The 24,458-nt window shown below is 44.8% G+C and overlaps 1 protein-coding gene across 1 annotated transcript; it reads right to left on the reverse strand.

Moving 5' to 3' along the window:
• Positions 1-210: 210 nt before the first annotated feature.
• TPD52L2 (TPD52 like 2) lies at positions 211-22,538 on the reverse strand. The gene is made up of 4 exons (XM_015828175.1): positions 22,414-22,538; positions 15,616-15,779; positions 11,935-12,083; positions 211-316 (listed from the first exon to the last, which is right to left on the reverse strand). The coding sequence occupies exons 1-4, from the start codon at positions 22,430-22,432 to the stop codon at positions 211-213; spliced, it is 438 nt and encodes a 145-aa protein (XP_015683661.1). The 5' UTR covers positions 22,433-22,538.
• Between the last annotated feature and the right edge of the window lie 1,920 nt (positions 22,539-24,458).

Raw genomic sequence — 24,458 nt, forward strand, 5'->3', positions numbered from 1 at the left:
ATGGGTCGGACACGACTTTGCAACTAACAACAACAACAAGAAGGTGGTAGTCAGGAGTTAAGAAGACTTCCAGTGCATGGGCAATGTAGCAATAAATCAGTTTAGTTGGACCTTCATGCGTGGACCTGATCTTTTTGTACCTGACAAAATTCTTTGGAAGGATTATGTAAAAAAACAGACAAACAAAAAGAGTGATGCTAACTCAATCGCTTACCTCATATCTCCAAACTTCCGGCTGATTGCAGAGCCCACGTTGGACAGAGCAGCTGAGGTCTTCTGCCCGGCCTGATAGAGCGTTTCCTGGGTCTTCTTATAGCTAGAGAAAAACAAGAATTGGGAAGGAAGGCCGTCATTAACTGAGAGCGGCCTCTAAGGAGCAAAGGAAGACACAGCTGGCGCTTGAACAACAGGAGGCAGGAAAAGCAGAGGCGTGTACGCATCCTGCGCACACAACTGGAGGGTTTGCCAAGCTTTGCAACTACCGTAGGGAGCGAAACAGGCTAGCAAAACAGGTTCAAGCAAGGATGTGATCCTTCTAAAGACACGCTCCCTCGTGGCCAGATTTTGAGAGATGCTCAAGATACAGCGAAGTCCTGAACTTACGACTACGCGATCAGAATTTCCACCGCTAAGCAAAGAGGTTATTAAGTGAGTCACGGCCAGTTTTGCAAACTTTTTTTTTTTTTTTTAAATCATGGTTGTTAAGGAAATCACTGCTGGGAAGGTTGCAACTAGCGATCACGTGACTCTGGAAAAATACAGGCCTGTGGCCCAGATCCGGAATATTGACCGCGTGACTGTGGGGATGCTGTGACGGTCGTAAGTGCAAGGAAGGGTTGCAAGTCACTTTTTTCCCCCCACACTGTTATAACTTCAAACGGTCATTAAACCAGGGGTCTTCGAACTTGGTCCTTTTATGACTTGTGGACTTCAACTCCCAGAATTCCTCAGCCAGGCACGCGTGCCTGGCTGAGGAATTCTGGGAGTTGAAGTCCACAAGTCATAAAAGGGCCAAGTTTGAAGACCCCTGCTGTAAATCAAGTTGTATGTTCTCTGGCTGGTTGATGATAATGATTTAAGGAGGATTAACACTCTTTATTCTGGTTTATCTGCCGTTATTGTCAAATGTTTCTTCATATATTTTTTTGCATTGTTTAAGGAGATCACAAAGAAGGGGGGGATCATACTACCCCAGGACGCTGCCACCGTCATAAATATGAGTCAGTGGCCAAGCATCCGAATGTAAATCAATGAGCACAAGGATTCTGCGGCAGTTGTTAAGTGTGAAAAAGGGTTGTAAGTCACGAGTTTCAGGACCGTTGTAACTTTGAACTGTCCCCTCGTAAACTAAATAAACTAAACCGTCACTAAACAAAAGGTGGTAAGTCAAGGACTACCTGTACTCAGTCTGTTGTAACTTTGAATGATCACTAAGTGACCAGTCATAAATCAAGGACTACATATGGTTGTGCTCATCCCATCTCTGCTAGACCTAACAAACACATACACACCAATAAAAGCACAGCACTCAACCGTTCTCCTTTCTGCAAAAGAATAGCAGAATGATAAGAGTTGGAAGGGACCTTGGAGGTCATCTAGCCCAACCCCCTGCTCAGGCAGGAAACCCTTTACCATTTCAAACAAATGGTTGTTCAATCTCTTCTTTAAAACTTCCAGTGTTGGAGCACCCACAACTTCTGGAGGCAAGTAGTTCCACTGATTAATTGCTCTCACTGTCAGGAAATTTCTCCTTAGTTCTAGACTGCTTCTCTCCTTGATTAGTTTCCATCCACCGGAGTGAAAACCAATTTATAATACTTATTTTATAATAATTAAGTTGATAATTTAATGCATTTGGATCCCTTCCATCCAAACTCTCCACAGTTCAACCCAGCTCTGGAATTGACGTTACAGCAGCGCTTCTCAAATCAGGCCACATCTAAGCATGCTGGATGGCTGGGGAATTCTGGGAGTTGAAGTCCACCCAGCTAAAAGGTTGAGAAACACTGAGCTTCAGTTTGAACTCTGAGTTGGGTTACATCTCCAAAAGAGGTGTTCGCTCTGAGTCCAAGACAGGAAATAAAATTCTCTGCTCAGCACTGCTCAATCATTATTTCAAATAGGGAGAGTTGCTTTTTTATTCCTAGGCCGGGACATTTGCAAGTTTGCTGGCGCCACTGCAGGAAATACAGCGGAGGAAGCAAAAGTTACAAATGCCAGGATGAAGGAATGGGGATGTAGGAATAGGTAGACCTGGGTTCTAATCTCAATCAGAATAGAACAGAGCTGGAAGGGACCTTGGAGGTCTTCTAGTCCAACCCCTTGTTCGAGCAGGAGACCCTATACAGCAGGGGTCTTCAAACTTGGCCCTTTTATGACTTGTGGACTTCAACTCCCAGAATTCCTCAGCCGAATTCTGGGAGTTGAAGTCCACAAGTCATAAAAGGGCCAGGTTTGAAGACCCCTGATTTACAGGAATGAGTTCAGAGACCCAAAGACAAAATGTATTTCCGATTCACAGAATACAGGTAGTCCTCGCCTTACGACCACAATCGAGCCCCAAATTTTTGTCGCTAAGTAAAACATTTGTTAAGTGAATGTTGCCCCGTTTTACGACCTTCCTTGCCACGGTTGCTAAGTGAATCGCTGCAGCTGTTAAGTTAGTAACACAATTGTTAAGTGAACCTGGCTTCCCCATTGACTTTGCTTATCAGAAGATCGCCAAAGACGATGATGTGACCCAGGGACACTGCAACCATCATAAATACGAGTCAGTTGCCAAGCGTTCGAGTTTTGATTACGTGACCCTGGGGACGCTGCAACGGGTCGTTAAGTGTGAAAAATGGTCATAAGTCACTTTTTTTCAGTGCCGTTAACGGGTATGGGTGCCAAGCAGAACAGCGGAGTCTTAAAATTACCCCTAAAGTCTTTTTTCAGTACCGTTGTAACTTTCGCCACTAAACAAATAGTTGTTAAGTCAAGGATTACCTGTACCATGTTAGGCAAACATATCCACTTTGCTAACCGACTAAATTCTACAACTTTAGAATTGTCGAATCGACAATTGTGGGGCCAATCCACGTACAGCAAGTCCTCGGCTTACAAACATAACTGAGCCTGCCCATTACAGTTGTGTTGACAGTTGGAAAGTCAATTTTGGGACCTTTCTGTGGCCGTTGTTCAATGAACCCTGCGGTCGTTCGGCAATTTCAATAATGTCACCTGCAGCAATCCTTTTTCTCATGACTTCTATCCCTCTTTCAGTTTTGTTTTCACCATTTCCATGGTGTGTGTTACAACCCGGTTGTTGGGAGGGGGCTGATTTCTTTCTTCTTGCAGGATCAGCCATGATCCTGGGGGGGGGGGGAGATATGGGTGCTACAATATATCCTCTCTGCTTTCCTCTATCTACTTGCTCTTTGATCTATTTCCCTTGATGCCGGCCTGGGGTGAGAATGGAATGTGCCTCCGGCCATCTGCCTTATCTCTAGCTGCGGAAGAAGAGGCCCGAAGACCTAACAGCTTTGGGAACGGCACCTTATCAGCCCCATTCCCACAGCAGATTCACACCTGGGGATTGGGCCATTTGAACGGGCCGGATTGACTATTGGGGTGGGGGTTTGCCAGTTACTCTTTTAACCTATTGATTCGCGCCGGAAACCCTCAGATCCCGCCTTCTATGCCTGCCGTCAACTTCTCCTAATAAAAGTTCCTTTGGGAATGAAGCCGTTCCAGGAGTCCTGCTTTCTTGGGAAGAGGGATTGAGGCGGGGCCTTGCGGTTTTCAGTTATGGGGTTGCTGGTGCCGCGACGTTTGAACTGCCCAAGTGTTGCAAGGCTGCAACAGGATTAAAACCGAATAAGTGAAAAGGAGTGCAGGTCCTCGGCATACAACTCAGAATTTCCGCAAGGCGGCAGCGGTGGCGGTTAAGTGAGTCGTGCCCAATTTTACGACTTTTTTTTTGCCACGGTTGTTAAATAAACCTTGCCAATCATGTGGTCGTTAAATGAATCCAGCTTCCCCACTGACTTTGCTTATGGCCAGCTGGCTTGGAAGATCAGAAATAGCGATCAGAAACGACCCTGGATGCTGCTGCAACCGTTTCAAATACTTGCCAAGCCCCCAGATTTTGATCACGGGACAGCGGGGATGCTTGCAACGGTTATAACTTTGAGGACTGGCGGCAGGTCGCTTTTCTTTTTTTAGCGTCACTGTAACTTTGAACAGCTGCTAAGCAAATGGTTGTAAATCGAGGACTGTCGGTAAAACAGCATGTAAAATTTAACTTGCTTCATCTTAATGGGGGCTTTCGAAATAGGCTGGAATCAATGAGATAAATAAAGGAGAATCTTTGTAGCTCAGGGTTGACATGAGCGCTCCGTGGTGCTCTCTGAGCTTGGGTGTTTTCTTGCAGACATTTTATGACCCAACTAGGTAACACCATCAGTGCTAGAAGGGAGGGGAGGAGGAGAACTGTGGGGTCCTTGGTGCTTTCTGAGCTTGGTGCTTTTCTTGCAGATGTTTCATGACCCAATTAGGGAACATCATCAGTGCTAGAAAGGAGTGGGAGGTATGGGGAGGAGGGGGAGAGGGGAAGAGGACGACTGTGGGGGGTCCATGGTGCTTTCTGAGCTTGGATGCTTTCGTGCAGACATTTCATGACCCAACTAGGTAACATCATCAGTGCTAGAAGTGAGTGGGGTTTGTGGAAAGGAGGAGGAGGAGGAGGAGGAGGAGGAGGAGGAGGAGGAGGAGGAGGACGACGACGACGACGACGACGACGACGACGACGACGACTGTGGGGTCCTTGGTGCTGTCTGAACTTGGTTGTTTTCTTGCAGACCTTTCATGACCGAACTCAGTAACATCATCAGTGCTAGAAGGGAATGAAGTTTGCTGAGGAGGAGGGGGAGGAGGGGGAAGAGGAGGAGGAGGAGGAACAGGAGGACTGTGGGTTCCTTGGTGCTCTCTGAGCTTGGTGGTTTTCTTGCAGACGTTTCATGACCCAACTAGGTAACACCATCAGTGCTAGAAGAGAGTGGGGTTTGTGGAAAGGAGGAGGAAGAGGAGGAGGAGGAGGAGGAGGAAGAGGAGGACGACTGTGGAATCTTTGATGCTCTCTGAGCTTGGTGGCTTACTTGCAGACGTTTTATTACCAAACTAGGTAACAGCATCAGCACTAACTAGCGCCAACAACGATGATGTCACCTAGTTTGACTCGTGAAACATCTGCAGGCAAGCCACCAAGCTCAGAGATCAACCAAGGACCGCTCATTTCAATCCCAGGCTACAAATAGTCTCCTTTATTGATAAGCAACACTACGTTGTGCAGGAAAGTTCTCCAATTAGTTTTACAACATGGCAAAGGAAGGCTGAAGTAGTCAACGCTAGTAGGATAAACGAACCGTTTTACCACCACAATCTCTCCAGGAAAAGCACCAGCAAAACAGCCCGAAACTCAAAGAAAAGTCCCGTATCCCTTTTTTTTTTTTTTTACTCTTTCCCCCCTGATTTTGCCTTATTACACAGCACCCAGGAAGCATTTACAGCAAAAGGACGAAGCAGAAAAAGTCATTAGTGCAAGGAAGGAAGAGTTAAGAGGTGCTCTACGCAAAGTGTGTGTGTGTGTGTGTGTATTTATGCAGAAGGTTAAGAGACTCACGCTTCTGACTGTGTTAATTTCTCATTCCAGTCCTCCAGTGTATTGCTGGCCGAAACATATCTATAAATACAACAGATTAAAGAACACCTATTTCATTTGCTCATACAATATACTCAAGGCCACCTATTAGGAGAAAATAAGATTTTTCTCTCCTAGAACAGGGCTCCCAAAAACGTGGCTGCTTTAAGACTTGTGGACTTCAACTCCCAGAATTCCTCAGCCAGCTAGGCTGGCTGAGGAATTCTGGGAGTTGAAGTCCACAAGTCTTAAAGTGGTCAGGTTTCAAGAGCCCTACTCTAGAAGATGACCATCATAGAGGGACCTCAGAGGTCTTCTAGTCCAACTAACTGCCCATGGCAATAGGCCTTATATCAGGGGCCTTCAAACTTGGCCCTTTTATGACTTGTGGACTTCAACTCCCAGAATTCCTCAGCCAGGCACCAAGTTTGAAGACCCCTGCCATATATTATCATCCCGGACAAATGGCTGTCCAATCTTTCCTTGAAAACCTCCAGCGATGGAGCATCCAGAACTCCTGTTTTAGATCGTCGGGTTGTAATGCCCATCTGACAGGCCAACATCACCCAGCCACCCTTCCAGGTCAATTGCACATCTTCCTGCCACCAGGTGGTCTCCTTTCCCCTCGCCTATTTCCCAGCATTCCTTGCCCTGCAGCTGAAGAGACTTCCAAACTGGAGGTGTGCCTTGATGGATTGTCGGGTTGATGATGTACCATCAGAGTTAACAAAGAGTTGGAAGGGACCCTGGAGATCTTCTAGTCCAGGGCTTTTCAACCAGTGGTACGGGGACCACCTGTGGTACATTGGCACCTGGCAGGAGGTACGTGACCATCCTAGAAAAGTGGCAGCGGGGGAGGGGAATGAGCTGAACCGGTGGCAGCACCGCACAAGCCTGAGCGAGAGACGGCTGGAGCTGCAGGGCTGTCAGGGCTCAGCGGAAGCACCAGGATCAGTGCCAGGCTCCAGCTGGAGCTCAGCGCTGATCCTGGCGCTTCTGCTGAGCCCAGAAGAAGCGCCGATCAGCTGGAATGTTGCAGCATCTCCAGGGTCTTGTGATTTACATTCAGATGCTTGGCAACTGATTCATATTTATGACGGTCACAGTGTCCCAGGGTCATGTGAAGGGACCAAAACCTGCTGCAACCACCCAGCAGACGGGGGGAATAAAAACCAAAAAAACCCCATCCCACCCCCGCTGCCAATCCTCAACAGAAATGCTCACAACAATGAAAACCTCGGACAGGAGGAAGAGCGCCACCGGGCGGGCAGGCAGGTGTCTTGCTCGGCTGTGGCTTGGGGGGCACTTTTTTCAGTGCCATTGTAACTTCGAACAGCCACTAAGCGAACTGTTGTAAGTCGAGGACTACCTGTACTTTATCGCTTTTTTCCTTTTTTTTGGTCATCAGGTTTTTGACACCTTGCTAGGCGACTGGTGGTACTCGGATGTTGCCATATCCTAAAAGTGGTACGATGGGTGAAAAGGTTGAAAAGCCCTGTTCTAGTCCAACCCCCCCCCCCAGCCCTACTCAAAGCAGGAGACCCTTATAGTATTACCATTTTACACTTCCTGCCATGTTGGATACGGAAGAACTTTTTTCTCACGTGGCATGATCCTAAGCAGGAAGCACTTGACTAACTTCTTGTTCAGCTGGGTTTAAAGGTGAAGTTTTCAAGGACCAGCTTTAAGCGGACAAAAGATTTCCCCGCAATTCCAAGAACTTTTACCGGTGTGTGTGTGTGTGTGTGTGTGTGTGTGTGTGTGTGTGTGCGCAAGTTCTTCATTGCGAGGGGCGGCATTTCATTTCAAGCGTTCTGCTTCCTGGGTTCAGCTGCCCCTCTGCAAACAGGCTGCTTTGAGCGGTTTGAGAAAGGTTTCATGCTTAAAGCCTCCCCTTTCATGCTCCAAGCAGGATGTGACACCGACAGCCCTGTTGAATCTCCGCCTGCGAGCCACAGACCGCAATACCACAACTATAAAAACGTAACCTCAGCTACTAAGGACACCAGGCTAAGGACGGAAATGATATTGACACAATAGGAAGTTGCAAAGATCACACCCAAAGCCAGCCACTCCTAATTTTTTTTCCATTACAGGTAGTCCTCGGTTTACCAACCACGGATGCGAAGTTACAACGGCCTCGAAACAAGGTGACTTATGACCGTTTTTCACACTTACGACCATTGCAGCATCCCCACGGTGACGTGAGCCAAATTTGGACGCTTGGCAACTGGTTCATATTTACGACGGTCGCAGCGTCCAGGAGGGGTCATGCAAGTCCACCAGTCGTAAAAGGGCCGTGTTTGAAGACCCCTGTGCTAAGGTATCAAATTTTTTTTAAAAAAATACAGGGAGTCCTCAACTTACCATCATTCATTTAGTGACCGTTTGAAGTTACAACGGTAGAGGTAGTCCTTGACTTACAACAGTCCATTTAATGACCATTCAAAGTTACAACGGCACCGAAACGAGTGACTTTTTTTTGCGGCTGTTTTTTACCCTTACAACTCTTGCAGCCTCCCCCAGGGTCACGTGATCAAAATTTGGATGCTTGGGCAACTGACTCGTATTTATGACGGGGGCAGCCTCCCTGGGGGTCACGTGATCCCCTTTTGCGACCTTCCGACAGGCAAAGTCAACAGGGGGGGAATTAAGATTCACTTTACAACCGTCCCATTAACTTAACAACTATGGCAAGAAGTGGCGTAAAGTCGGGTAAAACCCCACAATTGTCTCGCTGAGCTACGGAAAGGTCGGGTTCAATTGTGGTCGTAAGTCGAGGATCGCCCGTACCCCGTTTTGCCCTGCAGCAAAACGGGAAGTGGGAATAACGCTGAAATATAAATGACTTTCTTTTCCTGTCTGATCTGCTGAGTGGAACTTCTCTTTTTTTTGGGATCAGGAAACCCCAGGGAAAGATATTCAGCGTCCAGCATGGCCTAGAAACGCATTTCCCAGCGAAGAATAAATCAGAAAATTAAGAAGCAAAAGGCCTCGACAGGAGTCTGCCATATTCCAAGCGCACAAGCAGCCTTTGTGTCCCCCAAAATAAGGGGGCGCAGGGCCGAGAGGGCGACAGAGCCAGGAAGAAGAAGAAAATGGCTGCCGTGCAAGGTGGAAGGAACTCACAAATCCGACTGGGTGACTTTTTCATTCCACTCTCCGAGTTTGTCAGAGGTTTTCACATAGCTGGGGGGAAAAACCCAGGGGTCAATCACAGGTTTGTTTTTTTTTTAAATGGGGACTAGGAGCTTGGGAGAGGGAAAAAATAATCCCAAGAGGAGGAATAACAGAGGCGGAAGGGATCCTAGATCAGTGTTGCTCAACCTGGGCGATTCTAAGATGGGTGGACTTCAACTCCCAGAATTCCCCAGCCAGGCAGCAAGTTGCTAAGATTGACAAAGGCTGCTTTGACATTGCCTGGCATGGTCCCTCAGAAAAAAATACTGTCATTTTTCTCAACTCATCCAGGATCCTGGAAAAAGAAGACGGGGGCCTTTAATGAACCATAGAGGGGTGGCTGGCTGGGGAATTCTGGGAGTTGAAGTCCACACTTCTTAGAATTGCCACGGTTGAGAAATGCTGTCTTAGATGACGTCTATGATCTTGTGGTCAAGAAGCCCAGGTGGCTGTATTATCCATGGAGTCTCCAACAGAATAACAGAGTTGGAAGGGACCTTGGAGGTCTTCTAGTCCAACCCCCTGCTCAAGCAGGAGACCTTAGACCAGGGGTAGGCAACCTTGGCCCTTTTATGACTCGTGGACTTCAACTCCCAGAATTCCTGAGCCAGCCACGCTCAGCGAAAAGGGAGAGGTTTCCAAGCTGAGCCATGCTGGCTCAGGAATTCTGGGAGTTGAAGTCCACGAGTCATAAAAGAGCCAACGTTGCCTACCCCTGCCTTAGACCATCTCAGACAAATGGCCGTCCAATCTCTTCCTAAAAGCCTCCAGTGATGGATGTCTGTGGAGACTTTTTTTTTCCTGGAAGACATTTCACTTCTTATCCAAGTAGCTTCTTCAGTTCAGTCAAAACTGAAGAAGCTTCTCGGGTGAAAAATGAAACATCTTCAAGGGAAAAAAAAAACACAACTTCTGGGTGCTGTTCCCGATTAATTTTTCTGTCAGGAAAAAGAAGAATAGCTGGAAGATAGATCTGGATTATGTTCCTGAGAGAAAAAACAACACAACATAGCACTGCAAGGTACAATGCCCTTGAGGCTAGCTCATGTCCCCAAAGCACACGTCACGTTGACATCTGTGCAGAGACAAACCATAATTTATTATCCATCGAATGAAAAATACCCCAAATGGGCCAGTTTCATCTGTTTCCTGGTGAGCAGGATTCCAAGGAGAGCCCTAACATTTTGGAGGCAGCTAGTACATTTGTAGAAGATCTCACCTCCACCCCGTCTACGTCTGGGTTCTTTTGATCTGTTTTCCATCTCTATTTTAATGTGTTCGCTTTTAACGTCTGACGTTTTAATCCTGCCAAGGTTTTATTCTGTTATTTATGGCGCTGTCAGCTGCCCAGGGTGGTTTGGCAGGGAGAGGCGGGCGGCCTACAAGTTTAATAAGCAAATAAACGAAATTTAATAAGTCCTTGAATGAAATTATGAAATGAATGAAATTGAATAAATGAAATCGAATGAAATTGAATAAATAAATGAAATCCGATAGATGAAACTGAATAAACGAAATTGAAAAAAATAAAATTCAATAGATGAAATTGAATAAATGAAACTGAGTAAAATTCAGTGAGATTGAATAAAATGAAATTGAGTAAAATTCAATAAATGAAATTTAATTTAATAAGCCAATAAATGAAATTATGAAATAAATGAAATTGAATAAATGAAACTGAATAAATGAAATTGAAAAAAATAAAATTCAATAGATGAAATTGAATAAATAAAACTGAATAAAATTCAATGAAATTGAATAAAATTCAATAAGTGAAATTTAATTTAATAAGTCAATAAATGAAATTATTAAATGAAATTGAATAAATGAAATTGAATAAATGAAATCCAATAGATGAAACTGAATAAACGAAATTGAAAAAAATAAAAATCAATAGATGAAATTGAATAAATGAAACTGAAAACTCAATGAAACTGAATAAAATGAAATTGAATAAAATTCAATAAATGAAATTGAATAAATAAAATTTGATAAATGGAATGCATTCAATAAATGAAATTTAATAAAGGTGTAAGCGAAACTTAATAAATGAAGCTGAATAAAATAAATAAATGCTCAAAATCACAGGGGGATCAAGGCCTGTGATTCAGAGAAAAACAATCCTTTCCCGGATACGCAGGCCTTCCATAGTTGGGAGCCCTACGGACACCCTCAGACTACAACTCCCAGGATGCCAAGTGTTTCTAACGCCCCTGGAGGAGCCACGTTGGGCAAGACCCTGTATGCCCCAGTGAGCACTGGAAGCCTTACCCAGAATGTAAGTCAATGGCCCGAGGACCGCAGATTCAACATGAGGAAGGAAATGGAAGGAAAGTACAGGCAGTCCTGAACTTACGACCGTAATAGAGCCTGCCCATCATGGTCATAAAAATAGGTCAGTCACATGACCAATACAATAAGAAGAGCCGTTTTTAGGGTGGTGGTTAAGCGAATGCCCAAGTTAATTAAGAGAACCAAGGATTGGCTATGAGTTTTGCCAAAGTTAAAAGGACATGCCGGGTTTCGGTGAAACTGTCAACCTAGAACTAAGGAGAAACGTCCTGACAGAACAATTAACCAGTGGAACAACCTGCCTCCAGAAGCGGTGAATGCTCCAACACTGGAAGTTTTTAAGAAGAGACTCGACAGCCATTTGTCTGAAATGGTGTAGGGTTTCCTGCCCGAGCAGGGGGTTGGACTAGATGACCTCCAAGGTCCCTCCCAACTTTATTATTATTATTATTATTATTATTATTATTATTATTATTATTATTATTATTATTATTAAAATGTGGTCAGGTCACAACGGGATGCTGCAAAGGGGCACAAATGTGGCTTGGCTGCCAAGTGGTCATGAGAATGCTGGGGGGGGGGAGAGGAAGAGGGGGGGCCCAACTGCTGTAATTTTGAATCGGGACATAAGTAGCCCCAAGGCAGGTCCGTGCTAATTTTGGACGGTCTTAAGTCGAGCACTTCCTGTACCTTCTCCTCTTCTGCCGTAAGTCTCCAGTGCTTGCCCTGTGTGCAATAACAACAACAACAACATACAAGATGGCAAAGAAGGGACCACCTACGCGTTAGAAACCTGGACGTCGTGCCAACTCTTGGAGAGGTTTTGCTTCAGGTCATCCAAGGGGGTCAGGCCCAGCTTCCTCTTCAGCTCCCCGCAGTGTCTCTCCTTGGCTGCCAACACCTGGCGCAGGGTGCCAATCTCCTCTTCCACCTGCAGAAACAGATTGGGGCGAGAAAGCCCGAATTAGGCAAGACTCAGCAGAAAATCAGAGTAAGGGGACAGTGTAGATGACCTCAAGAGACAAAGGGGAGAGAGATAGCCATGTTGCTCTTTGCAGTGCTACTGTAACTTTGGATGGTCACTAAACGAATGGTTGCTAAATCGAGGACTACCTGGGTGGGCTCCTGCCTCTTATCTGATCATTCCCAAAGCAGGAGCCCGCCCAGGTAGTCTTCGACTTAACGACCTTTCGTTTAGTGATCGTTTGAAGTTACAACGACACTGATAACAGGGACTTATGACCGTTTTTCACACTTAGGACCATTTCGGCATCCCCACGGGCACGTGATCAAAATTCAGACGCTTGGCTCGTATTTATGACGGTCGCAGTGTCCTGGGGGGTGTGTCACGCGATCCCCTTTGGCGACCTTCTGACAAGCAAAACCGATGAGGAAGCCGGATTCACTTAACAACCCATGTTACTGACTTAATGATTCGCTTAACAATTATGGCAAAAAGGCCGTAAAATGCGGCAAAACTCACTTAACAACAGAAATTTTGGGCTCAATTGTGCCACGGTTGTGAAACACTGGTCTGGCACTCTAGTTACATTCATGCAACTGGAAGTTTTCAAGAAGATACAGGACAGCTGTTTGTCTGAAATGGTATAGGGTTTCCTGCCTGAGCAGGGGGTTGGACTAGATGACCTCCAAGGTCCCTTCCAACTTTATTATTATTATTATTATTATTATTATTATTATTATTATTATTATTATTATTATTATTATTATTATTATTATTATTATTATTATTGATGATCATCGCACAGTCAGCCAGATGTTCAGGCTGGAGTTGGCATTTTTGTCTACCTATCGAGTCCTTACCCAGGACCTGGGATAGGCAGATGTGGATGTTTGATGGTATTACAGATCTCGTCGCAGGATGGAAGCGGTTCCTAGTAAGGCCGCCTTTTGCAATTGACTAATGGCGAATTTGTCAATGCCAATGGTGGTGTTCAAGTGGTGCTCCAGTTGTTTGGGGATTGCACCCAAGGCACCTATTACTATTGGTACTACCCTTGCTTGCTTTTGCCACAGTCTTTCTATTTCTATTTGTAGGTCTTTGTATTTTGTTATCTTCTCCAGTTCTTTTTCGTCTATTCTGCTGTCTCCAGGCACTGCCACGTCCACTATCCAGACTTTTTTGTCTTTCTTATCGACAATTGTTAAGTCCGGGGTGTTATGTTGCAGGTGCTTGTCTGTTTGAATTCTGAAGTCCCAGAGCAGTTTAACTTTATCATTTTCTATGATTTTCTCTATTTTATGATCCCACCAGTTCTTGCTTACAGGCAAGTGATATTTCTTGCAGAATTCTTATTATTATTGTTATTATTAACATGCCCAACTTCCTGTGGAAGTGTGCGCTGTGCCTCAGGTTACCAATTAATCCAAAGAGCTGAGTTGGCACATCAGGTAAACTCTCTTAAAATTTCTACCTTTAATGCTAATCCAGCACAGGAAGTCCCAGGAATGCAGCTGGTGAAGCAGTCCGACCTGTTTAAAGCATCCTGTGAGATCCAGCAGTTGATGTGTTGGCGTTCTTAATGTGCTTGTAAAGTTCCCATATTCAGATGATGCTTCTCGTGAAGAAAATGGGGTATTTATTCCTTGTCATCTGTGCCAAAACTATAGTCAGCATAAACCAGCCAGGAAACGAGAATAGATGCTCTAAATGTCTAGGCCTAGGGCAGGGGTGGGCAACCTTGGCTCTTTTGTGACTCGTGGACTTCAACTCCCAGAATTCCTGAGCCAGCCACGCTGAGGGGAAAGGGAGAGGTTTCCAAGCTGAGCCATGCTGGCTCAGGAATTCTGGGAGTTGAAGTCCACGAGTCCTAAAAGAGCCAAGGTTGAGGACCCCTGATATAGGGAGATTCTCAGCCATCCAGGTCGTCCTTGTCCCAAAGATGCTTTTCCACGAGGCAACCAGACTTTGTTTTTCTTTGAAGACGTTTCACTTCTCATCCAGGGAGCTTCTTCGGTTCTGACTGGACGGTGGGGAATGGAAGATAAATTTCTCCTCCGTATTTCGTACTTCGGGGAATCTCTAAAGAGCCTAAGCAAATCTTGCAAATAAAAGTGATGCTGCACGTTGGTGTTTTGCAACAGGGCAGTTTCGTCATCGCGGTGTCAAAAGACGAGGCAGGGAGGATGATTGACAGCTGGGCCCTACAGGATTAGAACTCCAGGCCCCTCAAGGTCTCTGTGTTTTACCTTCTTCCTGGAGAATTCTGGGAGTTGGAATCCATCCATCCAAAAGCTGCCACGGTTGAGAAATATGGTCTATCGTATCTAATAACGGCCTAAGGAACATGATCAACAGAGCCCAAAAGTGATCTAAAAATTATAAAGGGGCTCACGTGTTTAAATGAAAAATAAATAGTTTAGGGAGGGGGGGAGTAGAAAATATAAGCCTAAAGTTTTTAATTTATTGATTAGATTTTTATCCCACCTTTATTATTTTACAAATAATTAAAGGTGGTAAACATACATAATATCATTTTGTCCTCCGATTTTCCCCCCTGGGCTGAGAGAGAGGGACTGCCCAAAATTTGGCTTTCATGCCTAAGGTGGGATTAGAACTCACAATTCTCTGGTAATTGGCCCAAAGTCACCCATTCGGCTTTCATGCCTAAGGCGGGACCAGAACTCAGTCTCCTGGTGATTGGCCCAAAGTCACCCAGCTAGCTTTCATGTCTAAGGCGGGACTAGAACTCCCAGTCTCCTGGTGATTGGCCCAAAGTCACCCAGCCGGCTTTCATGCCTAAGGCAGGACTAGAACTCACCATCTCCTGGCGATTGGCCCAAAGTTACCCAGCTAGCTTTCATGCCTAAGGCGGGACTAGAACTCCCAGTCTCCTGGTGATTGGCCCAAAGTCATTTAGCTGACTTTCATGCCTAAGGCGGGACTAGAACTCCCAGTCTCCTGGTGATTGGCCCAAAGTCACCCAGCCGGTTTTCATGCCTAAGGTGGGACTAGAACTCACTGTCTCCTGGTGATTGGCCCAAAGTCACCCAGCTAGCTTTCATGCGTAAGGCGGGACTAGAATTCTCAGTCTCCTAGTGATTGGCCCAAAGCCATTTAGCTGACTTTCATGCCTAAGATGGGACTAGAACTTCCAGTCTCCTGGTGATTGGCCCAAAGCCATTTAGCTGACTTTCATGGCTAAGGCCAGACTAGAACTCCCTTATTTCCTGGTTTCTAGCCTAGTACCTTAACCCCCTAGACCAGGGGTAGGCGACCTCGGCTCTTTTATGACTCGTGGACTTCAACTCCCAGAATTCCTGAGCCAGCATGGCTCAGCTTGGAAGCCTCTCCCTTTCCCCTCAGCATGGCTGGCTCAGGAATTCTGGGAGTTGGAGTCCACGAGTCATAAAAGAGCTGAGGTCGCCTACCCCTGCCCTAGACCAAACAAGGTTGCTGAGACTGAGCAAGCTTCCAAGAACGGACAGAAGGCAACGTTTACCTTGATCAGCTCAGACCTTAGTTCTTCTTCCTCGGCTTCGGTGAGACCGTTGTAGGGTAAGGTCCTGGACGGGGCAGCCATGGCAGCGGCACTGGGGTTGTCCACGGGTACATCGGTCATGGTATCCGACAGGAGACCTTTGTTAGGAGAGTTAAGGTTGATATCTGTCACGGACAAGAAGCAAAGGGAGGGAAAGGATAAGCAGAGAAAAGGCAGATAGGTTAATCAAGCAGAAGCCGCCAGTACAGAAAAGAGGGACGGAAGAGGGGGTTAGCGCAAGGACACCTGTGTTTCGAGACTCGCAACCCACAAGCCACACGATAAACCCAGTTCAACAGTACCGATGTGGTATCTGCTTTCAAGGCCACACTCGGAATGCTGCATCCAGTTTTGGCCACCACGATATAAAAAAAGAGGTCGAGTCTCTGGAAAGAGTGCAGAGAAGAGCAACAAAGATGATCAGCGGAGTGGAGGCTAAAACATATAAAGAATGGAAGCGGGAAGCGGGTAGGTCTAGTCTAGTGAGTAGAAGGACGAGGGGGGACATGATAGCAGGGTTCCAACATTTGAGGGGCTGCCACAAAGAAAAGGGGGTCAAGCTATTCTCCAAAGCACCAGAAGGCAGGACAAGAAGCAACGGATTGAAACCAATTAAGGAGAGAAACAACCTAGTGTAACAAGAGCTGGTAAAGAATGGCGGGGAGAGCAAACTGGGCGGGAAGCCAGCATTTCAAACTAATTGGAGAATGTGATTTATGACTGTTGTAGGAGGGAACTGTGCTTTGATCTATGTGCTGGAGCAGTGTTTCTCAACCTTGACAATTTTAAGGCATGTGGACTTCAACTCCCAGAATTCCACAGCCAGCAATGCTGGCTGTGGAATTCTGGGAGTTGAAGTCCACATGCCTTAAAATTGTCAAGGTTGAGAAACACTGTGCTGGAGGGAGGGGAAGTCAGATTTTGGCTTCAACTATGTACATACCGAAGCTATGCTGCTGGATGAAAGATTCTTTAAGGTAAACAATGCCTCAAAGTTCTTTGAAGAGTTTCATCTTTCGGAACCATGACACCTAGAACTAAGGAGAAATTGCCCAATAGTTGGAACAATTAACCAGTGGAACAACCTGCCTCCAGAAGTTGTGGGTGCTCCAACACTGGAGGTTTTTAAGAAAAGATTGGGCAGTCATTTGTCTGAAGTGATATAGGGTCTTCTGTTTAAGCAGGGGGTTGGACTAGAAGACCTCCAAGGTCCCTTCCCAGCCTGTTATTCAACACGGGGGATGGGACACGTCCTTGTCCTTTGGCTGAGACTGTGGGAGTGACTTATTCTGTGGGCTACAGCACAGCCAGGACCCACAGGCATTGTTGAAAACAATTCAAAACAAACAGACGTGGCCAGGTTGTGTCCCGGCCAAGGAGACATAGTAAATGGGGTCCTCGGTGCTCTCTGAGCTTGCTCGGTTCCCTGCAGACATTTCATGACCCAACTAGGTAACATCGTCAGTGCTAGAAGGGGTTGGCAGAGCGAAGCAGGACTGTGGGGTCCTTTGGTATTCCCTGAGTTTGTTTTCTTGCAGACGTTTCATTACCAAACTAGGTAACATCATCCGTGCTAGAAGGGTGTGGGGTTCTGCTCTCGTTTCTATACAAGCGGCTTCCCTTCCACTGTTGGTGGGAATAATAATAATAATAATAATAATAATAATAATAATAATAATAATAATAATAATAATAATAATAATAAAAAGTTGGAAGGGACCCTCTAGTGGCGATAGAACACACAGCACCAAGAATCACGATCCATATTCTCCGTTTTCAGGGTTTGGTGTTTTTTTCAGGCTGCAGACCTTATTATAATAATAATAAAGTTGGAAGGGACCTTGGAGATCCTCTAGTCCAACCCTCCAGGCAGGAAACCCTATCCCATTTCAGACAAATGGCTGTCCAGCCTCTTCTTAAAGACTTCCAGTGTTGGAGCATTCACCGCTTCTGGAGGCAGGTTGTTCCACTGGCTAATTGTTCTGTCAGGAGTGTTCTTAGTCGTTCCTTGATTAGGCTGTTTATTCTTTGATTGCTTATCTGAGTTAGTAGAGCAGTTCCTTAATTGTTCTATGGTTTGCTGCACCAGTTGAGATTTAACTGGGCAATAAAATCTCTTTGCAAGAAAACAACCAACTCGGGGAGCACCACAGACCTGACACTTCAACCCCGAGTTGCAAATATTTATGCATTTGTAAAATTTATTGACCACCCATATTACCACAATATTTTTTTTTCTATTGGGAGACATAGTTAAGTGGTACCTAGCTATACCTGCCTAATAGATGTTTGTCTCTCCCTGCATCATAATTTACGCTTATATGTAGACATGAAAGAAGGTACAACAGGGTATATAGATAGTCCTCGGCTTACAACAGTCCATTTAGTGACCGTTCAAAGTTACAACAGCACTGGAAAAAAGTGACTTGTGACCGTTTCCCACACTTATGACCGTTGCTGCATCCCCCAGGGTCACAGGGTCAAAATTCAAACGCTTGGCAACCGATTCGTATTTATGACGGTCGCAGTGGCCCGGGGTCACGTGACCCCCTTTTGTGACCTTCTGACAAAGTCAATGGGGAAGCCAGATTCACTTAACAACTGTGTTACTCATTTAACCATTGCAGTGTTTCACTTATGAAGGGGGCAAAGCTCACTTAACAAAAATGTTTCGCTTAGCAACGTAAATTTGGGGCTCAGTTGTGGCCGTACCTCGAGGACTACATGCATTTCAACAGCTTCTATATCTCTCATTTCCTTCCCTACGCACGCTCAAGTAGGAGCCCAGTTATAGCTGGCTGGGGGATTCTGGGAGTTGAAGTTCCACCCACCTTAAACTTGCCGAGGTGGAGAAAAAACTGCTCCAAGCCGTATCAGAGCAAATTCAAAGATTTTTCTAGACTTTTGGAACCTCAAGATGCTTATTATCTCACTAATACTTAGGTAGGCAGACTCTACGTACAGAGTGGGCAGAGAACAGCTGCACACTCAAGATACACAAGGCCACACAGGCACCCACACCCTCTAAAACACACAGCTGCAACTGTAACAAGAGCCAACATTAGAAGGCCTTTAGAAACTCAAGGCTTATGTGGAACAGAGGCCTGTTGTAGTGCAATTTTACGTTCTGTGCTTTAAGCCAGCGGTTCTCAACTAGAGGCCCTAGGATATTTCAAGGGGGTCCCAGATGAAAAACATGTACAGTCCTCGCTATACGACCAAAAAAAGGAGTCCAAAATTCCTGCCGCTAAGCAAGGCAATTCTCAGGCAAGCACCTCATTTTTACAAACTTTTTGGTGTTGTTGTTAAACAAATCACTGCAGTTCTTAAAAGTGAATCTTGCGGTCGGTAAGCAAATCTGTTTCCTCCAATTGATTTTGTTGGTTTGAAGCCTGCTGACTAGGGGATTCTGGGATTTGAAGTCCATCCATTTTAAAGGGGCTAAGGTTGAAAAAAAAACAACAGCTCTAGGATTACCCATTATTTTTCCTTTCTTTTTTTTTAAAAAAGTAAGAAAAGGAGCTTTGTTTTTTTTTTAACATGTTGCCTTCCCTTACTGTTCTTTTTGATTAAAAAATAACTTTTAAAGGAGCAAAGTAAGAGAGGAATTCATCAAATACTGGGACACGTTTCCCCCTTGCTGTATACGGGGAAAGAGACATTGACCGTGTAGTAGTTGAACTGGGTTGCAAGATGTAACCCACTGTTCCTTCAAAATTTGGGAGGATTTGTCAAAAGGACTGAGGCGTGAACCAGGTGTCAATCACCTGCAGACGCCATTGACCAATCAAAAGAGGATCTAGCATCAGTTGGGTTGTGCCCTGTCCTTTTTTTAAAAAAAAAAAAGTTAAGAAGCATTGCACTAAAGCAGTGTTTCTCAACCTTGACAATTTTAAGGCATGTGGACTTCAACTCCCAGAATTCCACAGCCAGCATTGCCGGCTGTGGAATTCTGGGAGTTGAAGTCCACATGCCTTAAAATTGTCAAGGTTGAGAAACACTGCACTAAAGCAATGTAAATATCCCTGTTGCGATTGGGTAACGGAGTCAAGGTGGTGTTACCCAACACAAATAAAGACTTTTGTCCAATTTGGGGTGATTTATTCTGTGTTTTACACTGGATGTGAAGAAGTTACTTTTCACTGGGTGGCCCGGACAAATTAAAACAGCCTTTCTCAATGTTAAGATGGGTGGACTTCAGCTCCCAGAATTCTCCAGCCAGCCTTGCTGGATTGGGGAATTCTGGAAGCTGAAGTCCACCCATCTTCAAGTTAACAAGTTTGAAAAAAACACAGCTCTAAACCAAGGGTCTTCAAACTTGGTCATTTGAAGCCTTGTGGACTTCAACTCCCAGAATTCGTCAGCCAGCCTTGCTTGGTTGGGGAATTCTGGAAGCTGAAGTCCACCCATCTTCAAGTTAACAAGTTTGAAAAAAACACCAGCTGTAAACCAAGGGTCTTCAAACTTGGCCACTTGAAGCCTTGTGGACTTCAACTCCCAGAATTCCTGGCTGAGGAATTCTGGGAGTTGAAGTCCACAAGGCTTCAAGTGGCCAAGTTTGAAGACCCCTGCTCTAAACCATCAAAGCTATGTGACAAACAACTGGGGAAAATCAGAGAGAGATTAAAGCTGCAAAAGTTGACCCCCGTCCCCAAGATTGCAAACCTCCAGCAACCCCAAACCAGACTCAGTTTCCCCTCCTTCCAGGGGGGCCTTCCTACTCCCTTAGTAAACTCTGAGTTCCAGACTCCCCTTGCCCCTTGCCCCCCCCAGGCCATCGTGGCCAGGCCAAACCCGCCCGGCCAGCTGCTCTAACCTAATCCAAAGGCCTATTCGAGGTCTTGGCTTCCATCTTAAAGCTCCTCCAGCACCCCAATCCCTGGATTTGGAGGGGAGGGCAAGTGGGCCCCCTCCTACCCCACTTCTCTTTGCAATAGGTGGGGGGTCCAGTTCTGGGATCCACTTCCCACAATCCCTCCGGGGGGGGGGGGAGAGGAAGGGACTGCAGGAAAGGCCATCCCAAAGGCTACAGAAAGCAGAAATAATATAGGGGGAAAACCACATAAAAATAAAACAAAAAATATAATGAAACAAAATTTTTAAAAAAATTAAAATGAAAAAATTAAACAATAAAATGTCATAAAAATGAAACGCTGAACTAAAAAAATACAATGCTAAAATGAAATGGCAATGTCAAAATAAAATAATAAAATATACTAAAGCAAACAATAAAAAAAGAAAGAAAAAATATGAAGTAAAATTAAAAAAAAAACGAAAATGAAAAAACAAGACAACGAAATGGGATAAAAACGAAAGGCCAAAATAAAAAAATATAATAAAATGCCCCAAAAATAGAATACAATGAAATAGTAACGTCAAAATAAAATAACAAAATATAATAAAGCAAATACCGGTAATAAAAAACAAAACCAAGTAAAAAATATAATGAAGTAAAATTTTTTAAAAAAATGAAAATGAAAAAACAAGACAATAAAAGGTGATAAAAACGAAATGCTAATAAAAAATACAATAAAATGAAATGCCCCCCAAAATACAATACAATGAGATAGTAACGTCAAAATAAAATAACAAAATATAATAAATCAAACAATAAAAAACAAAATAAAATAAAATATATAATGAAGTAAAATTTAAAAAAAAATGAAAATGAAAAAACAAGACAACGAAATGGGATAAAAACGAAAGGCCAAAATAAAAAAATATAATAAAATGCCCAAAAAATACAATACAATGAAATAGTAACGTCAAAATAAAATAACAAAATGTAATAAAGCAAACAATAAAAAACAAAACAAAGTAAAAAATATAATGAAGTAAAATTAAAAAAAAAATGAAAATGAAAAAACAAGACAATAAAAGGTGATAAAAACGAAATGCTAATAAAAAATACAATAAAATGAAGTGCCCAAAAAATACAATGAAATAGTAACGTCAAAATAAAATAACAAAGTATAATAAAGCAAACAATAAAAAACAAAATAAAATAAAATATATAATGAAGTAAAATTTAAAAAAAAAATGAAAATGAAAAAACAAGACAACAAAACGGGATAAAAACGAAATGCCAAAATAAAAAAATACAATAAAATGAAATGCCCCCAAAAATACAATACAATGAGATAGTAACGTCAAAAAAAAATAACAAAATATAATAAAGCAAACAATAAAAAACAAAATAAAACAAAAAATATAATGAAGTAAAATTTAAAAAAAAAATGAAAATGAAAAAACAATAACATGGGATAAAAACGAAATGCCAAAATAAAAAATACAATAAAATGAAATGCCCAAAAAAATACAATACACTGAAATAGTAAAATCAAAATAATACAATAAAGGAAATAATAAAATAATAAATAATAAAATAAAATAATAAAATAATAAATAAAATAATAAATAATAAAATAAAATAAAAGACTCCCTTCCCCCTTATGCTTTTCGCTCAGGGTCCTCATCCCCCCCAGGAACCCCCCCCGGCCCCATTTCCCACCATTCTTCCCTTTGGGGAGGGGGCTGACCTGCCCCTCTGAGACGCTGGACCCCCTAACCCCCCCCAAACAAAAATGGAGGCCGCCCCCTGCACCTAGAAATCCAGCCCAACATGCTAGATTTCTACTTGCAGGGACGGCCAGCCAGGCGAGAGACGCCACCCCCCCCGGGCCCCTTCGGAAGGATGAAGCCCCGCAGCCCCCGGACGAGGCCCAGAGCCCCGCCACGGCCCTCCCCGGCGGCCCCTACCCTGGCTGGCGCTCTCCATCTCGCCCAGGCCCGGGGACCGTTGCGCGGCTACGGCGGCGGAGGGGAAAACAACCACCGCGGCAGCTTCTCTGGCTTGACGGTGCGACGTCACACGCCACCGACGCTTCCTTTCCGGCCTGCCGGACGTCATCAAGAAGCGTCGGCCCACGCCCCGCCAAGAGGTAAAGGAGCGCGAGTGGGGAGAGGGGGGGGGAGGAGAAAGACAAGGCGCCGTTTCAAACTTCGGGTTCGCGATGGACTCTTTTGAGAAAGTGGAAAGGAGCGGCCGGAAGGCGGTCCTCGAGTTACGACCGCAATCGAGCCCAACGTTGGTGCTGCTAAGAGTGAAACGTGTGTTAAGTGCCCCCATTTTACCAGCTTTCTTGCCACAGTGGTTAAGTCTCCCAACAGAATAACAGAGTTGGAAGGGACCTTGGAGGTCTTCTAGTCCAACCCCCCTGCTCAAGCAGGAGACCCTATACCAGGGGGTAGGCGACCTTGGCTCTTTTGTGACTTGTGGACTTCAACTCCCAGAACTCCTGAGTCAGCATGGCTGGTTCAGGAATTCTGGGTATTGAAGTCCACAAGTTGCACCTCTGCGGTTGTTAAGTTAGTAACGTGATCATTAATTGAATCCGGCTTCTCCCATTGACTTTGCTCGTCCGAAGGTTGCCAAAGGGGATCACGTGACTCCAGGCCGCTGGGACCGTCATAAATAGGAACCGCTTGCCGAGCATCTGAATTTTGATCAGGTGAACCCTGGGGATGCTGCAATGGTTCTAAGTGTGAAAAAAACAGTCATAAGTCACTTTTTTCGATGCTGATGTAACTTTGAACGGTCCCTAAATGAACTGTTATAAGTCGAGGGTTACTTGTATTAGATTTTATTTTAAAATGGTCGTCTCCTTCAGTGGTTGACAGGGTGTCACCATTTCATTCCTGCCCTTTTGAGAAGAAAGAGGGCAAGAAAAAGCAAGGCATTTATCACAAGCATTTCATCCTGGGGTGTGTCCCCCCCACGCAGATCTCCCCCACCCCCAGGAAGTTTATTATTTGTTGTTGTTGCGAAGTCGTGTCCCACCCATCGCGACCCCATGGACAACATTCCTCCAGGCCTTCCTGTCCTCTATCATCTTCTGGAGTCCATTGAAGCTCACGCCTCCTGCTTCAGTGACTCCATCCAGCCACCTCCTTCTCTGTCGTCCCCTTCTTCTCTTGCGCTCAATCTTTCCCAGCATTAGGCTCTTCTCCAGGGAGTCCTTCCTTCTCATTAGGTGGCCAAAGTACTTGAGTTTCCACTTCAGGATCTGGCCTTCTAAAGAGCAGTCGGGGTTAATCTCCTCTAGGACTGACCGGTTGGATCGCCTTGCAGTCCAGGGGACTCGCAGGAGTCTTCTCCAGCACCAGAGTTCAAAGGCCTCCATTCTTTGGCGCTCAGCCTTTCTTATGGTCCAACTTTCCCAGCCATCCATTGCAACTGGGAAAACCATGGCCCTGACTATACGTACTTTTGTTGGCAGGGTGATGTCTCTGCTTTTTAGTATGCTGTCTAGATTTGCCATAGCTTTCCTCCCCAGGAGCAAGCGTCTTTATTTGTAAGCCACCCTAAAATCCCTGAGAGTGAGTGAGCAACCATATAAAGTCAATCAATCGATCCCAAAGGTGTTTTTTCAAAAGGCAACAAAGTCCAATCTTGGGCTAATCTTGATCTGGATGACTGAGAATCTCCCTAGACATCAATCAATATTACTGTTGGCTTTGGGAATCGGAAGTATTGTGAGACGTGGGTTAGTTCGCTCCTCTTTGACCCAATGTGAATTTCGCCCCTCCTCCCTTGTCTTTTTCAAAGAAAAAACAAAGTCCGGTTGTCTTTTGAAAAGTACCTTTGCTCTAGCACCCTCTAGTGGCGATAGAGCACACAGCACCAAGAACCACGATCCATGCTCTCCGTTTTCAGGGTTTGGTTGTTGTTTTTTCAGGCTACGGACCTTATTCATGGGAATAAATAAATAAATCCCGGAGTTTCTAATTAACAGACCAAGCTC

The sequence above is a fragment of the Protobothrops mucrosquamatus genome, unplaced genomic scaffold, assembly GCF_001527695.2.
Source record: "Protobothrops mucrosquamatus isolate PMUCROS unplaced genomic scaffold, P.Mucros_1.0 scaffold4299, whole genome shotgun sequence".
Lineage (NCBI taxonomy): Eukaryota > Metazoa > Chordata > Lepidosauria > Squamata > Viperidae > Protobothrops > Protobothrops mucrosquamatus.